Source organism: Misgurnus anguillicaudatus, chromosome 12 (assembly GCF_027580225.2).
Source record: "Misgurnus anguillicaudatus chromosome 12, ASM2758022v2, whole genome shotgun sequence".
Lineage (NCBI taxonomy): Eukaryota > Metazoa > Chordata > Actinopteri > Cypriniformes > Cobitidae > Misgurnus > Misgurnus anguillicaudatus.
Window position 1 is genome coordinate 37,829,454 of NC_073348.2, and position 19,542 is coordinate 37,848,995.

At 31.8% G+C, this 19,542-nt stretch overlaps 1 protein-coding gene across 3 annotated transcripts in view; it reads left to right on the forward strand.

The window, feature by feature from the left end:
* LOC129446517 (unconventional myosin-XVIIIb) overlaps positions 1 to 19,542 on the forward strand; it is a 65,802-nt gene that overhangs the window by 33,830 nt on the left and 12,430 nt on the right. For all 3 annotated transcript variants that reach the window (XM_073874535.1, XM_073874533.1, XM_073874534.1), the window contains exons 31-37: positions 3,160 to 3,360; positions 3,595 to 3,705; positions 3,791 to 3,895; positions 16,218 to 16,379; positions 16,964 to 17,077; positions 17,159 to 17,275; positions 17,357 to 17,440. In XM_073874535.1, the coding sequence (XP_073730636.1) occupies positions 3,160 to 3,360; positions 3,595 to 3,705; positions 3,791 to 3,895; positions 16,218 to 16,379; positions 16,964 to 17,077; positions 17,159 to 17,275; positions 17,357 to 17,440 (894 nt within the window). The remainder of the gene's footprint in view (positions 1 to 3,159; positions 3,361 to 3,594; positions 3,706 to 3,790; positions 3,896 to 16,217; positions 16,380 to 16,963; positions 17,078 to 17,158; positions 17,276 to 17,356; positions 17,441 to 19,542) is intronic.

Sequence of the window (19,542 nt, forward strand, 5' to 3'; positions counted from 1 at the left end):
GTGTGTGTGTGTGTGTGTGTGTGTTGTGTGTTTAATTGTGTGTTTGATTGTGTGTTTGATTGTGTATGGTTGTGTGTGTGATTGTGTAGGTGTTTGTGTAATTATAAATGTCCATTAAAATGTTGTGTGATTTTGTGTGTGTGATTGTGTGTGTGTGTGTGTTTGTGTGTGTGTGTGTTTGATTGTGTGTTTGATTGTGTGTTTGATTGTGTGTTTGATTGTGTGTGTGATTGTGTGTTTGATTTTGTGTGTGTTTGATTGTGTGTTTGATTGTTTGTGTGTTTGATTGTGTGTTTGATTGTGTGTGTGATTGTGTGTGTGATTGTGTGTGATTGTGTGTTTGATTGTGTGTGTGATTGTGTAATTATAAATGTCCATTAAAATGTTGTGTGATTGTGTGTGTGATTGTGTAATTATAAATGTCATTAAAATGTTGTGTGATTGTGTGTTTGAGTGTGTGTGTGATTGTGTGTTTGTAAATGCCCATTCAAATGTTGTGTGATTGTGTGTGTTTGATTGTGTATTTGATTGTGTGTTTGTAAATTCCCATTAAGATGTTGTGTGATTGTGTATGAGTTTGATTGTGTGTTTGATTGTGTGTTTGTAAATGCCCAATAAAATGTTGTGTAATTGTGTGCGTGTGATTGTGTTCGGTTGTGTGTGTGTGATTGTGTGTTTGATTGTTTGCGTGCTTGTGTGTTTGATTGTGTGTTTGATTGTGTAATTATAAATGTACATTAAAATGTTGTGTGATTGTGTGTGTGATTGTGTGTGTGTGATTGTGTGTTTGGTTGTGTGTGTTTGATTGTGTGTGTGTGTTTGATTGTCTGTGTGATTTTGTGTTTGATTGTTTGTGTGCTTTTGTGTTTGACTGTGTGTGTGATTTTGTGTTTGATTGTGTATGATTGTGTGTGTGAGATTGTGTAATTATAAATAGTGTGTGTGTGTGTGTGTGTGTGTGTGTGTGTGTGTGTGTGTGTGTGTGTGTGTGTGTGTGTGTGTGTGATTGTGTGTTTTTTTGTGTGTGTGTGTGTGTGTGTGTGTGTGTGTGTGTGTGTGTGTGTGTGTGTGTGTGTGTGTGTGTTTGATTGTGTGTTTGATTGTGTGTGTGTGTGTGATTGTGTGTATGATTGTGTGTTTGATTGTGTATGATTGTGTGTTCGATTATGTGTTTGTACTGTAAATGCCCATTAAAATGTCCTGTGTGTCTGTGTCTGTGCGTGCATGTGTGATTGTGTGTTTGTAAATGCCCATTAAGATGTCCTATGTGTTATTGTTGTCTGTTTAGGGTTATTTACTAAAAATATATTTTGAAATATGTTTACAAAAATGTATTTTTCACCAATATGTTTTTTGGCCTTTTTTGTATATTTTGAAATATATTTGAAATATAAATCTATTTAACAACATTTATATTCACTCGCACTGGAAGAAAAACTTTGTTTGTTACAAACCTGTAAACCTAACAGGTTTGAAAAGGTTAAAATTAAGCAATATCGCTCGAGTAGGAGTGCGATATAGCTCTATATCATCACGGCTGTGATTAGGCCAGAGGCACGAGGCCGCAGGCCGAGTGCCGGAGGCAATCACAGCCGTGATGATATAGAGCTATATCACACGACTCCGAGAGCGATATTGCTTTTATACAACAGTTCGACGGCACACGTTTGAAAAACGAAAACTAGAAAACAACAACGGAGTTATTTTAAAAGCCTCTTTGTTTGAGAACTACTTCTTCCGCCACGGATTTGAGGGCGGCCAGAATGACAGGTAAAACTTTCGGCTGCTTTGAAGCTCATAACAACTCAATGGACGGAAAAGCCGTTTCTTTATATTACCGTTTCTTGGTCACAAAGTGTAGTTTTAAGATTAGTTCAGTCGAGAATGTATATGTATTATATTTAAATCTGCAGTCGATTAGTAAAGATAGCGCCTGTTTGAACGTTTGCTTAGTGAGATTCGGTACGAATGAGAACCAAAGCATGAGCGGACATCAGTGTTCACTCGCCCTGCTGACCACCGCCCTCTCTGGGCTACATTTCTGACAGAGATACCCCGGCTCTCATGTTGGCCTTGTTTGTTTATGATCGTCAAAATGAGATCAAATCAGCAGTATTTGGTGTCATGATCAAACTATTACTTGTTTTTTAATTCATATTTAGTGTCTTTTGTGTTGTTATTGTTTTGGCGCGAGGTAAAAGTTAATAAAACTATACTTGTGAAACGTTACTATTGCTTTCTCATTTATTCTTAACGCGATACGAGCACTCGATTATTATTATTAAACTTTGTTCTTGTCAGTACTATATAAAACTGTTTTTTATAAGTGTCAGAGATATGTTTTTGCATGCTGCTTATAAATATACCAGTGGCGATATCTCATAACATGTTTTAATAGTCACGTCACGATTAAATAAATGATCCATGTCCACAATTAAAAGCTGCGGTGCTTACCTGCAGTTCCACGGTGTTTTCGCGTTCTGATAAAAGATATAGCTCCAGAAAAAAAATGAGTGTTTATATTCCTCTTTCCAAGTGTTAATCGTCCACACGATGTGACAAGACATTTCTCCCATTAACTGTAACGTAACATCCAAGAGCGCCGATCTTTGACTAATAACTTCAGATTGGGGATTCACAGACTGATTTATGAGCTAGTAAACTAATGAGACACACACACGGAGAGTGATTCACACAGCGCGTCTGTGTTTTTCCATTCAGAGATGAGCCTGCTTAGGACCTCCATTCACTAGGTGGCGGAATAATACTAAAGGTGAAGCGGCTACAGTGCTGTTATCAGCACAATATCGTATGGCTCTTAGCCAATCAGATTCGAGAACCAGAAAGAACTGTTGTATAATTAAATATATTTTCAACTTCAAAAATAAACTTTATATAATATTATATTTTATATATACTTTTATATTTTGGCCAGGAAAAATAAGTTTTCTGCAATAAGGAATGTAAAATTAGAAATGTATTTGTTGCCCCTGAAATACATTTTGAAATGTTAATATATGAAGGTTGAAACTAAATATATCTTCATATTCAAAATATATATTTAATTAAGCTTTACTATCTACAAAATGTATTTAGCATTTATATAAAGATATTTTGGCCTGAGAAATATTGTGTACTTGTGTGTTTGTATGTGTGCAGGAGAGTCAGATGGAGGTCACACATCTACAGCAGCAGAAAGAGGAGTTGTGTGCTCAGATTCGTGACTTAAGTGTGCCGCTCCACCTCACCAGCGACTCCGTCCCAGAGCTGAAGAAACATCTGCGTGAACTGGAGAGCAGAGACACAGAGCGAGCCGAGGAGATCACACAAATGAGTGCTAAACTCAAACAACACGAGCAGGTGGATTCATCATTCATTCATCCCCAAAATCTGAGTTCAGACTCCATACAGTATTATAAAAAAATTAATATAATAATTCAGTATTCACATCAGCATTATAGTTCACATGAACCATTTATTGAAACAAAGAAGCATACGTGTCAATTAAAACCATCGTGATCATTGACTCTAAACACATTGACACATAAGGCTGGATGTCAAGGACAGTGATCTAAGTAAATTTGTTCTCCTCAGGTTCATCTGCGTTTTGAGATGGAGATGGAGAGGATGAAGCAGATCCATCAGAAGGAGCTGGAGGACAAAGACGAGGAACTTGAGGACGTGCAGAAGTCCTCACAGAGAAGGGTGAGGAACACAGAATGACTGCCATAAACCATCTCGTCTCAGACGCGTCCTCTGATGTCTGCTGTGTGTTTGTGTGTCTGTGTAGCTGCGACAGCTGGAGATGCAACTAGATCAGGAATATGAAGAGAAACAGATGGTGGTTCATGAGAAACATGATTTGGAGGGTCTGATAGCCACACTGTGTGAACAGGTAACACACACACACACATATATATATAGCCATTGACTTCTATTGATTTAACATTTAACTTAACCGTAATCCTACCCTTAGCATAAAACACTGTGGGGTTTTAGAATAATAATAATAAAATTATTTATTATTTATTTATATTATTTAAAAAAATATTAATTATTTAATTCATTTTTTATTATTACAATTATTTTTATTAGCATTATTATTATCATTGTAAATATTTTAGTACAGGCCTCAAACAGAGTTTGTGAGTTGCCCGCCAAAGCACGTTTAATTAATATTTATTTATTACATATTTTTATATTAGCTTGGCTTCTTTTATGTGTGCATATCAACAAATAAAATAAAATTAACAAGTAAAATAAAATGTTTTGAGTAGACTATATAAAAAGGTAGCCCTCCAGTTTGTTTTATTATTTTGGTAGCCCCTGCTCACAAAAAGGTTGGAGACCCCTGTTTTAGTAGTTACCACAACCAACTCTGTCCATCATTCCCCATCATCCTTTTACTCCACCCTAATCCTGATGTAATTATTAATAAAATAAATAATAGTAATTTTTTTATTATTATTATTCATAGCAATATTATTCATATTAATACTCTTTTTTTATAATAATAATAATAATAATTCATTTTTATATTGTTATTATTATTATAATTAATACTTTTACCACTTTTATAAATGTATTAATTAATCTATTTTGGTTGTCAGTATATATGAAGAGTTTGGTTCCAAAACGCAATAAATCCATTTTGACAAATTTTGGTAAAAACGTATTTTCTATACCAAGAAAGTGACAAGATGAAAACAACTATTTTCTGTTACAAACTTTCACACAGCATCTTTAGGTTATAAAAACATAAAAAATTCAAATCCATAAGTTGATTTTCAAAGATTTATTATAAAAACGGATTATTTTTTCCACAAAATGCAATAAATCCATGACAAGTTTTTATTCAAAATGCTATAAATCTATTGAATCAATAGCCTATATAAATGTGCATTCATCTTTGCCATGTTATATTCATTTAGTTGACTAGTTGTACACACTAATTAAAAATATAAACATTAATGTCATTAATCAAAACACTTACTTTGTCATATTAAGAACCCTGTCATTGCGGTTACTTGACGTCTTCGCTTAACGTCTTTCACAGCGATCGACTGTAAAATGTTTTTGGTCCTGCTCGATTTTCGTTGACTTTGAGTAAAATTATGTACAGTTTTTCATAAGATCCTCTGGGGTCAATGTGTTAGCATGAGAAGGTTGATGCTGTCGGGAGAACAAGCACCCGTCTCCCGAGTGCCTCTCAGGGAAATTATTAGATGCTGATGGCTTACGTTTCTTTCCCATCACAGAAAACCATCACAGGTTTATCATTGCAATTAAAGTATTATTTTGTTTTGTTTGTTGATCACGTAGTACAAAGTAGATGAGGAAAACTAGGACTCCGTGTACTACGCGCGTCCGCCATTGTTTGTTTACATTGCGTGAACGGTGGGCTGTAATATCAGAAATGGATTTATTGCGTTCTGTAAAAAAGTGGGAGTGGCGTTTGTCGCATTTTGGGAAAAAAGGGAGAAAAGATGACAGAATAACACGGCGGATAATGGATTTTGCGTAAAATTAAGAATTTACTTTTAACTACTGACCTGATATAATACTGATTTTGGCAGTAACTCATTTTTTTCAAAAATGGCGTTTATTGCGTTTTGGAACCAAACTCTTCATATGTTTGTTTGTTTGTCTTGAGTATTTTGTATTTGCTTTATAACAAAAAATTATTAGAAAGATTAATCTTCGCAGATGAAATGCTTACAAATACTACACTTTAAGGTTAGCTAAGATGAAATAAAGTCAGTTTTTGGGATATTTTGAATGTAACCAGGACACATGATTGTTACACCCTAGTATCACTCCTTGCATGGTTTTGTTTATAAATATATAATAAATAAAAAATGTAAATTTTTATTTAAAAAATGTAAAGTCCACCTGTGGTAGATAATTGTATTACTTAAAACTCATCTTAACATAATATCAAAACATATTATTTTACATAATATCATTTGTAAAAGTTTTTTTTTGTGACAGTAATTTCTTCATGCTTTAAAAAGGCTTGAATGTAGCTCTACACCCTTGCATCACTTAGTATATGTGGATCAATGAATATGCTAATTAGTCCCCGCCTCTTTTCAAAAACCTCGGACCATAGATATATATGAAGAGTTTCGATGCAAAACTATATGAATCCATTTTTTTACATTTTGTCATAACATGTTTATTATTATGTTATTATTTTGTTTTATGGTGCTACTTTTTTAAGTTATGAAGGTTTAAATCAAAACAAACGAACTGCAGTTGAATTGAAATTAATTGGAATGCACAACCAAAAAACGAGATTTCTGAACAATTAAAAAAACGGTGGTTATCTCGTTTTGCAACGAAACTCTTCATATGTAGATAGATGCTACAGCATTCACAAAATGCATACATAAACTTGATGAATTTGCACATCGTTTGTCTTCGAAACGACAACAAAACAACAACATTCCAAAATGTCATCAAATGGGGCTATCATGGCAGATAATAAAGTCCTCGCTCGCTTTTTGTGAACTCTAGGCCCTGTCTGGGAATTATTTAAATTAGGGACATTGTGCTGTTTGACTTGTTGTAGTTCTTGAAAGGTTTTTTCTATTATAGAGAATATCTCTTGATATTATCACAACTTTGACAATATCTCTTTTCTTAAGAGCGGACTTTTGAGCTTTGTACTTGCAAACCTTTTGTGCTTAAGCAGCAACATTACACACCACATAAAACATAATAGGTCCTAGTCGTGACATAAAAATAAAATGCTGCCGGCTCATCTAGGTTATATAAACATGGTATCAAATGCTTTTTCAAGATGATATTTTACTGTAGTGTTTAGAACAATGTGTGGTCTTCATTTGCAATTACCAAAAAAAAAAACACTTCTTGGTGATACTATTAAAAACAGTACTGTGCAAAATGCAATGGTATTGCAATGATATAATGGCCATGAGATAATTATATCTCAGTATTTTATTAAGAAAATACAAGGAATTTGTGTGTAGTATTCAAAATCAGAATAAAATGAAAAGTTAAAGTGTTGAGTATTTAATGTGAGCTTGAGCAATAGCAGGAACCTGCAGGCTCACTTAAACCTAAATGAAATGAAATCCTAATTTCTAATTTAAATCTAATGACTTCAGGACGTCAGTTTCCTCAAAAGGGTTCAAGATGTGTTTAGTGCAAAGAGAGATCACAATAAATACTGACTTTTGCCTGAAGAAGCCATTTTGTATTAAAGTTTTTTTTTACATATTTTCTGTTTGTATTTTAATAAAGAGAGCGATAAATAAATATGGAGGGTAAAACTTTGCTAAAACAACAAAGCTGGTAGTGGTCTAAGGCCATGTTTACATTAGAGCATTTGCGTTTTAAAACGGCATTTTAAAATGAAAACGATCCTCGTTTATACTGGCATTTTAAAAAGAATCTTCATCCACACTATACACCACCATAAACGCATGAAACATGACCAATCACGTAACTGGGCATGCGCATAAAAGTGTAAAATAACTTATTACTCTAATAATAGCTTACCTTTGCACGTTTACGCAGCCTAGGGGGTGTGCGATATTGACAAAAATTCATACATGGGTCCTTTGCTGGCAACTATAACAGACACTATTTTTGAACCTATAAAAATGTGTTTGGGAAAGTCTTATACTGTTCTATTTCCCCCCTACAACATATTAATATGATTAATAGGTTAATTTTGATTAAAAGGTCTTTATTATTTAAAAAGAAAGCATTCAAGTGAACAGTACTAAACAGTAGCGAACTTGTAGCAAAAATTAATTTCAGCAAATGCAAACTTCAATCAAACAAAGTAAGAAGTGAAGTATTGCTTTAGACTACCAGAAATGCTTATTGCATTAATTTTTAAAAGTGTGCGAGGTCCGTGCACGTCCTCCGCTAGCAACGCACAAATAGCTAAAAGCCAAGCGCCTAAACGAGCATTATAATAATGACGTTGAGTTTATTGTTTTTATTAATTTATATTCACAAAACTTATCAACAAAACATCGATTTAAATTAAGAGACAAATTAACTGAAACGAAATTTTTAAAGTAGCAAACAAAACTTACATTAAACTGGAAAATAATGTCTGACCCATTACAATTCTCCCTTTATATTGGCCTTTGCAACGCCTATATGGCATTTAAAATTACAGTCTATCTTTCGTAAGCTAACTAAATTTAAACAAAACATAAACACTTATACTGTTCTAGCTCCCCCTACAACATATGAATATGATTAATAGGTTAATTTTAATTTTATAACTAAACAGAAAGGTCTTTATGATTTAAAAAGAAAGCATTCAAGTGAACAGTAAACAGTAGCGAACTTGAAGCAAAAATAAATTTACGCAAATGCAAACTTCAATCAAACATAGTAAGAAGTGAAGTATTGCTTTAGCCTACCAGAAATGCTTATTGCATTAATTTTTAAAAGTGTGCGAGGTCCGTGCACGTCCTCCGCTAGCAACACACAAATAGCTAAAAGCCAAGCGCCTAAACGAGCATTATATTAATGACGTTGAGTTTATTGTTTTTATTAATTTGTATTCACAAAACTTATCAACAAAACATCGATTAAAATTAAGAGACAAATTAACTGAAACGAAATTCATTTTAAAGAAGCAAACAAAACTTACATTAAACTGGAAAATAATGTCTGACCCATTACAATTCTCCCTTCATATTGGCCTTTGCAACGCCTATATGGCATTTAAAATTACAGTCTATCTTTCGTAAGCTAACTAAATTTAAACAAAACATAAACACATTAAACCCAACAATACTCAAACATTAATATAAAACAGACATTATCTAAAAGGATACATGTTAAAACAATCCGATATAGCGTTTATAATAGCTGGTTGGTAGATGTTTACTATTTTTGGCAAATTCTCCGTTGCAAACCAATATTTACATGAATAAAATAATTTTTACTTTGAAAATGATGCGCTGTCACGTTAACATCAGCTGTTCGTTTACATAAGACTCCATCTACGTTCATTTACACTCAGAGCAACGTCTGAGTTCTCAGACTAAAACAGGGTCTTCAGCGTTTGCGAACGAATCCGTTTATGAGGGTCGGAAACGGTGGTGTAGTGTAGATGAAAGGCGTAAACGTAGCAAAAGTAACGCGTTTTAAAGCATAAACGCATTAATGTAAACATAGCTTAAGTCTCTTTGCACACAAGTACTACATTACCATCTTGTCAAGGATGTTACATTCATGTCATTATGCAATATATTTCATCCTTACATTTTCACCTCCTTAACATGATGTTAGCCAATGTTCCACAAATCTTTCCTGTTAGGTGGGTTATATTACTTTGTATATTGTAACTTTTAGTATAGTAGCTACACGACACCAAATGAGTTTCATAGCCTCTGTGAATTTTTGCTACCATTACACATGGTGTCTGCGGGCCATCGTGAACACTAATGTGAATATGTTCTGGATGAGTGATCGCTACAGATATAGATACAATGAATCTGATGCTGCTTAAAGTGACCCTTTATGCTTTTTCCTTTACTAAAATTAACCATGGTTTTACTACAAGTATAACCAAAATACATGGCACTATACAGTAGTCCAACCATGGTTGACACAAATGAACCATAGAAACCCAATATATCCCGTTGTCTTACTGTAGTTCTTGTAGTAAAACAAAGGGCCTTTCACACAGCAGAAACCTTTTCATAGTCCCTGATCTATTTGCGGGACTTCCCACTTTTTGGCATGTTCAGACCACAGGAACTGGGGACGTATTTAGTACCAGGACTGCCTTCGGGGTCTAAATTAGCTTTAGGGTAGGGTACAACAACACAACATGAACTATTCATGACGCAACTTGGTGTTTATTGGTCAAATATTTTTAAACATTTAAAAAAACATTTAAAAAGAAATATAAAGTTTATACTATATGAACATGTTACAAGATGTAAACAAACATAAATTAACATGTTATTTATAGTAGCCATGGTTTTACCACAGTAACCATAGTTCAACTAAGGTATTTGTACACTTTTACTGTAATAAACCATGGTTACTACACTTTTACAGTAATAAAACCATGGTTACTACACTTTTAAAGTAATAAAACCATGGTTACTACACTTTTAAAGTAATAAAACCATGGTTACTACACTTTTACTCTTAAAAAAATGGTTACTAAATTTTTACCATAATAAATGCACGATTACTATCATTTTACTCTAATAAAACCATGGTTACTACACTTTTACCATAATAAAACAATGGTTACTACACTTTTACCCCCCAAAAAAATTTTACTAAATTTTTACTGTTATAAATTCATGGTTACTACACTTTTACCCTAATAAAACCATGGTTACTACACTTTTACTGTAATAAAACCATGGTTACTAAACTTTTACTGTAATAAAACCATGGTTACTAAACTTTTACTGTAATAAAACCATGGTTACTAAACTTTTACTGTAATAAAACCATGGTTACTAAACTTTTACTGTAATAAAACCATGGTTACTACACTTTTACCATAATAAAACCATGGTTACTAAACTTTTACTGTAATAAAACCATGGTTACTAAACTTTTACCATAATAAAACCATGGTTACTACACTTTTACTCTTAAAAAAAAAGGTTACTAAATTTTTACCATAATAAATGCACGATTACTATCATTTTACTCTAATAAAACCATGGTTACTACACTTTTACCATAATAAAACAATGGTTACTAAATTTTTACTGTTTTAAAACCATGGTTACTACACTTTTACCCCCCAAAAAAAAATTTTACTAAATTTTTACTGTTATAAATTCATGGTTACTACACTTTTACCCTAATAAAACCATGGTTACTACACTTTTACCGTAATAAAACCATGGTTACTACACTTTTACCGTAATAAAACCATGGTTACTACACTTTTACCGTAATAAAACCATGGTTACTACACTTTTACCGTAATAAAACCATGGTTACTACACTTTTACCGTAATAAAACCATGGTTACTACACTTTTACCGTAATAAAACCATGGTTACTACACTTTTACCGTAATAAAACCATGGTTACTACACTTTTACCGTAATAAAACCATGGTACTACACTTTTACCGTAATAAAACCATGGTTACTACACTTTTACCGTAATAAAACCATGGTTACTACACTTTTACCATAATAAAACAATGGTTACTACACTTTTACCCCCAAAAAAAATTTTACTAAATTTTTACTGTTATAAATTCATGGTTACTACACTTTTACCCTAATAAAACCATGGTTACTAAACTTTTACTGTAATAAAACCATGGTTACTAAACTTTTACTGTAATAAAACCATGGTTACTACACTTTTACCATAATAAAACCATGGTTACTAAACTTTTACTGTAATAAAACCATGGTGACTACACTTTTACCATAATAAAACAATGGTTACTACACTTTTACCCCCAAAAAAAATTTTACTAAATTTTTACTGTTATAAATTCATGGTTACTACACTTTTACCGTAATAAAACCATGGTTACTACACTTTTACTGTAATAAAACCATGGTTACTACACTTTTACCATAATAAAACAATGGTTACTACACTTTTACCCCCAAAAAAAATTTTACTAAATTTTTACTGTTATAAATTCATGGTTACTACACTTTTACCATAATAAAACCATGGTTACTACACTTTTACTCTTAAAAAACATGGTTACTAAATTTTTACCATAATAAATGCACGATTACTATCATTTTACTCTAATAAAGCCATGGTTACTACACTTTTACCATAATAAAACAATGGTTACTAAATTTTTACTGTTTTAAAACCATGGTTACTACACTTTTACCCCAAAAAAAAATTTTTACTAAATTTTTACTGTTATAAATTCATGGTTACTACACTTTTACCCTAATAAAACCATGGTTACTACACTTTTACCGTAATAAAACCATGGTTACTACACTTTTACCGTAATAAAACCATGGTTACTACACTTTTACCGTAATAAAACCATGGTTACTACACTTTTACCGTAATAAAACCATGGTTACTACACTTTTACCGTAATAAAACCATGGTTACTACACTTTTACCGTAATAAAACCATGGTTACTACACTTTTACCGTAATAAAACCATGGTTACTACACTTTTACCGTAATAAAACCATGGTTACTACACTTTTACCGTAATAAAACCATGGTTACTACACTTTTACCGTAATAAAACCATGGTTACTACACTTTTACCGTAATAAAACCATGGTTACTACACTTTTACCGTAATAAAACCATGGTTACTACACTTTACCGTAATAAAACCATGGTTACTACACTTTTAACCATGGTTACTTCACTTTTACCGTAATAAAACCATGGTTACTACACTTTTACCGTAATAAAACCATGGTTACTACACTTTTACCGTAATAAAACCATGGTTACTACACTTTTACCGTAATAAAACCATGGTTACTACACTTTTACCGTAATAAAACCATGGTTACTACACTTTTACCGTAATAAAACCATGGTTACTACACTTTACCGTAATAAAACCATGGTTACTACACTTTTAACCATGGTTACTTCACTTTTACCGTAATAAAACCATGGTTACTACACTTTTACCGTAATAAAAACCATGGTTACTACACTTTTACCGTAATAAAACCATGGTTACTACACTTTTACCGTAATAAAACCATGGTTACTACACTTTTACCGTAATAAAACCATGGTTACTACACTTTTACCGTAATAAAACCATGGTTACTACACTTTTACAGTAATAAAACCATGGTTACTAAACTTTTACCGTAATAAAACCATGGTTACTACACTTTTACCGTAATAAAACCATGGTTACTACACTTTTACCGTAATAAAACCATGGTTACTAGACTTTTACCGTGATAAAATCATGGTTACTACACTTTTACCTTGATAAAACCATGGTTACTACACTTTTACCGTAATAAAACCATGGTTACTACACTTTTACCGTAATAAAACCATGGTTACTACACTTTTACCGTAATAAAATCATGGTTACTACACTTTTACCTTGATAAAACCATGGTTACTACACTTTTACCGTAATAAATTCATGGTTACTACACTTTTACCTTGATAAAACCATGGTTACTACACTTTTACCGTAATAAAACCATGGTTACTACACTTTTACAGTAATAAAACCATGGTTGCTACACTTTTAATGTAATAAAACCATGGTTACTACACTTTTACCATAATAAAACCATGGTTACTAAACTTTTACTGTAATAAAACCATGGTTACTACACTTTTACCGTAATAAAACCATGGGTTACTAAACTTTTACTGTAATAAAACCATGGTTACTACACTTTTACCGTAATAAAACCATGGTTACTAAACTTTTACTGTAATAAAACCATGGTTACTAAACTTTTACAGTAATAAAACCATGGTTACTAAACTTTTACCGTAATAAAACCATGGTTACTACACTTTTACCGTAATAAAACCATGGTTACTACACTTTTACCGTAATAAAACCATGGTTACTAGACTTTTACCGTGATAAAATCATGGTTACTACACTTTTACCTTGATAAAACCATGGTTACTACACTTTTACCGTGATAAAACCATGGTTACTACACTTTTACCGTAATAAAATCATGGTTACTACACTTTTACCTTGATAAAACCATGGTTACTACACTTTTACCGTAATAAAACCATGGTTACTACACTTTTACCGTAATAAAACCATGGTTACTACACTTTTACCGTAATAAAACCATGGTTACTACAATTTTACCGTAATAAAACCATGGTTACTACACTTTTACAGTAATAAAACCATGGTTACTACACTTTTACCATAATAAAACCATGGTTACTAAACTTTTACTGTAATAAAACCATGGTTACTACACTTTTACCGTAATAAAACCATGGGTTGCTACACTTTTAATGTAATAAAACCATGGTTACTACACTTTTACCGTAATAAAACCATGGTTACTAAACTTTTACTGTAATAAAACCATGGTTACTACACTTTTACCGTAATAAAACCATGGTTACTACACTTTACCGTAATAAAACCATGGTTACTACACTTTTAACCATGGTTACTACACTTTTACCGTAATAAAACCATGGTTACTACACTTTTACCGTAATAAAAACCATGGTTACTACACTTTTACCGTAATAAAACCATGGTTACTACACTTTTACCGTAATAAAACCATGGTTACTACACTTTTACCGTAATAAAACCATGGTTACTACACTTTTACCGTAATAAAACCATGGTTACTACACTTTTACAGTAATAAAACCATGGTTACTAAACTTTTACCGTAATAAAACCATGGTTACTACACTTTTACCGTAATAAAACCATGGTTACTACACTTTTACCGTAATAAAACCATGGTTACTAGACTTTTACCGTGATAAAATCATGGTTACTACACTTTTACCTTGATAAAACCATGGTTACTACACTTTTACCGTAATAAAACCATGGTTACTACACTTTTACCGTAATAAAACCATGGTTACTACACTTTTACCGTAATAAAATCATGGTTACTACACTTTTACCTTGATAAAACCATGGTTACTACACTTTTACCGTAATAAAATCATGGTTACTACACTTTTACCTTGATAAAACCATGGTTACTACACTTTTACCGTAATAAAACCATGGTTACTACACTTTTACCGTAATAAAACCATGGTTACTACACTTTTACCGTAATAAAACCATGGTTACTACACTTTTACCGTAATAAAACCATGGTTACTACACTTTTACCGTAATAAAACCATGGTTACTTCACTTTTACCGTAATAAAACCATGGTTACTACACTTTTACCGTAATAAAAACCATGGTTACTACACTTTTACCGTAATAAAACCATGGTTACTACACTTTTACCATAATAAAACCATGGTTACTAAACTTTTACTGTAATAAAACCATGGTTACTAAACTTTTACAGTAATAAAACCATGGTTACTACACTTTTACCATAATAAAACCATGGTTACTAAACTTTTACTGTAATAAAACCATGGTTACTACACTTTTACCGTAATAAAACCATGGGTTACTAAACTTTTACTGTAATAAAACCATGGTTACTACACTTTTACCGTAATAAAACCATGGTTACTAAACTTTTACTGTAATAAAACCATGGTTACTAAACTTTTACAGTAATAAAACCATGGTTACTAAACTTTTACCGTAATAAAACCATGGTTACTACACTTTTACCGTAATAAAACCATGGTTACTACACTTTTACCGTAATAAAACCATGGTTACTAGACTTTTACCGTGATAAAATCATGGTTACTACACTTTTACCTTGATAAAACCATGGTTACTACACTTTTACCGTAATAAAACCATGGTTACTACACTTTTACCGTAATAAAATCATGGTTACTACACTTTTACCTTGATAAAACCATGGTTACTACACTTTTACCGTAATAAAACCATGGTTACTACACTTTTACCGTAATAAAACCATGGTTACTACACTTTTACCGTAATAAAACCATGGTTACTACAATTTTACCGTAATAAAACCATGGTTACTACACTTTTACAGTAATAAAACCATGGTTACTACACTTTTACCATAATAAAACCATGGTTACTAAACTTTTACTGTAATAAAACCATGGTTACTACACTTTTACCGTAATAAAACCATGGGTTACTAAACTTTTACTGTAATAAAACCATGGTTACTACACTTTTACCGTAATAAAACCATGGTTACTAAACTTTTACTGTAATAAAACCATGGTTACTACACTTTTACCGTAATAAAACCATGGTTACTACACTTTTTACCCAAAAAAACATGGTTACTAAATTTGTACTGTTATAAATTCATGGTTACTACACTTTTACCCTAATAAAACCATGTTTATCTGTGTACTGTATGGGTGACCTGAGCCTGTTTTTATGGGTGAAAAATGAGTAGTAGTTTTGACCTGATATAGGGTTATTTCAGTAAAATACAAGCAGATGAGAGAAAAGAGGAATATGTTTTATTTAAGTTCAAGTGCATTTTCAAACATTTACTTCCAAAAAAGTTTAACACTTATTATTTGACTGAAGAAAAGTTCTGCTATTCTGATTCAAAGTTATAACATATAATATATCTCGCTCTCTCTGGTCCCAGGTGGGCCACAGAGACTTTGATGTGGAGAAAAGGTTGAGGCGAGACCTGAAGCGAACACACGCTCTGCTCAGTGATGCGCAGTTGCTGCTGTCCACCGTTGAACAGCCCGGTCAGAGTCATGACCCCGGTGCTAAGGAGCAGCTGGAGAGACTGCACTGCCAGGTGATACTGCCAACCCATCATTACAACTGCAGACCATCACTCATTTATAGACCTCAGCTTTATTACTCTTACACATTTAATGCTGGAATATTGAACTGAAGTAAATTATAGCCCTACAATAAAGCACAAACTTTATTTCCAAAGTTATGGGATAATATAAAGAGCCATATGGGCAATTCCATGCAAATGTTAAGTTTCCATACAAAACCAGTATGGTTACTTTTTTAACCCCTTAACCTACATCCTTAGTTTTTAGCATTTTCCAAAAACAACGTAGCCACATTAAAATGTCTGCAGCCCTCAAACCTTGTGGTCTGTTAACTCTGGTGTTTTTTGAAACTAGACACTTGAAATTTTGTTGCCCAATTTTTATAATAATATGCATATTAAACTACAAAAATAAAAAAAGTTTTTTCTGCTTTTAGTACAGTTCACTAAACATCATCCATAAAATTTCATGAAAATTCTACAAAACTTAAGACGTCCAAGCTAATCTACTTACTGTACAGTTGTCCTTATGCTTTACTCGTTAACCAGATTTAACTTGTTTACTGTATGTCATTTCATGTGTACGTGTGTTTCAGTTGGAGGACAGTGAAGCCAGACGATTGGAGGCTGAAAGCATACAGAAGACTCTTTCAGCAGAGCTCGATAACGCTCAGATGGAGTTGGAGAACATCTGCAAACAGAAGAGCCTGGTGATAACCAGAGACCAAAAGACTATAAAAGTGCATATATGAAAACTCTCTGATCATCTCAGTTCATCTCTGTTTCTCCAGGTGGATGAGCAGCTGGCTCAGCTGAGGTACGAGAGAACAGATCTGATGAAGAGACTCGAGGAAGACCAGGAGGACCTGAATGAGCTCATGCAGAAGCACAAAGCCCTCATCGCTCAGGTCTCTGTGTGACTTATCTTCATCAGCAGGAGGTTATTTGTGTTTTTTGAACCTAACTAAAATCTCTGATGTTTATATCAGTCTTCCAGTGATATCTCTCAGATCAGAGAACTTCAGGCTGAGCTTGAGGAGCTGAAGAAACAGAGACAGACTTTACAAGAGCAGGTGAGGAGAGAAACAGCACTGGGTGTAAAGCTTTTGCCTTATAAGAAATCTTGTTTTGAACCAAATATATCAGAATATATAAAAAAAAATATATATATATATATATATATATATATATATATATATATATATATATATATATATATATATTTTTTTTTTTTTTTTTTTTAGTATTAAATACTAAATATTAGTTGAGAAACTTGTGAGAAGATAAACAAAATACAAGATATTATATAGAAGATTTTATTGGATGCACGCGCGTTGTCCTGGCTACTCTTCTGAAACGAAGTGAACTTCCAATCTGTATTTATATAACGGTCTGGCTAGTGGCTAAACTGATCTCTAAAACAAAAACCTTTTCGAAAATAAAATGTTTTGGTTTGCTAAAGACGAGGGGAGACGACAAGCATGGATCACAACTGTGCGGAGGGGTTTGGCAGTCAGGCAAGAATTTAAGACCGGTTGCTATCATTGTAAACATTAGTATATTAGTTGATACGCGTTAATAGTTGAAAGCTCAATGTAATAGTAAATACGCATTAGATGTGATATACGATCAAAGGTAATTTACTTATCATTTATTTCCTTTGTTATCAGAAATAAACTGTATAAGGAGGACTCTGTTGTTATTGATTCTGTGTGGTAGTCTACCGGAAGTTGCGTTTAGTCCACATAAGCCATTTATTTGTGTTGTTGCTTCTGAAACCGTTTATACTGTGTACTAAATACTTAATATTAGTAGAAAAACTTATATTAGGAAGGTAAACAAAATACTATAAACTAAGTATTAAATACTAAATATTAGTAGAGAAACTTAACTTAAAGTAAACAAAATACAAAATATTATCAATAAAAGTATTAAATACTAAATAATAGACAAAATATAACAACTATTACAAATGTTGCCTTAGCAATAAACTGAAATTAGTTGAGGCACTAAAATTATTACAGAAAGAAATAACTAAAACTGGAAAAATGTAAGTTAAATAGCTAGTTAACAAAATAGAAAGTAAACAAAATACAAAATATTTTATACTAAGTATTAAATACTAATATAAGTAATATAAGAAAGTAAACAAAATATAAAATATTATAAACTAAGTATTAAATATTAGTATAGAAACTTATATTAGGAAGGTAAACAAAATACTAAATATTATATACGAAGTATTACATTTTAAATATTAGTAGAGAAACTTATATTAAGAAAGTAAACAAAATACAAAATATTTTATACTAAGTATTAAATACTAAATATTAATAGAGAAACTTATTTTAAGAAAGTAAACAAAATACAAAATATTATATACAAAGTATTTAATACTAAATAATAGACAAAATATTACAAATGTTGCCTTAGCAATAAACTGAAATTAGTTGAGGCACTAAAATTATTACAGAAAGAAATAACTAAAACTGGAAAAATGTAAGTTAAATAGATAGTTAACAAAATAGAAAGTAAACAAAATACAAAATATTTTATACTAAGTATTAAATACTAAATATTAAATATTAATATAAGTAATATAAGAAAGTAAACAAAATACAAAATATTATAAATTAAGTATTAAATACTAAATATTAGTAGAGAAACTTATGAGAAACTAAACAAAATACAAATATTATATACTAAGTATTAAATAATATATAATAGACCAAATTTGCAATAAATTAAATTAGTTGAGGCACTAAAATCATTACTGAAAGTAATAACTAAAACTGGAAAAATGTAAGTTAAATAGCTATATAATTAAAAAAATAATAATACAAATCTAGTAAAATGACAAAAGCTAGAAATGACAGATAAAAAATGAAAATAAAAGACAAAAGTACTAAATGAATTAATTAAAACTAACATGAAAACAAAAAAATATAAAAACCAAAACTACTTTAAAATTGAAATAAAATATTTTCTAACTATAAGCTCCATACTGTCACATAAACCCAGACGTAATGACTTCTCTATCTTATGAAAACTCAAACATTTATTAAATGTTTATTACAAACTCATGAAAACACATCTTCTCTGTCTGTCCTATTCTCCTGAATCACATCTTTGTTTCTCAGCGTTTCTGTTTGTTTTATATGGATGTTTTTAGCAG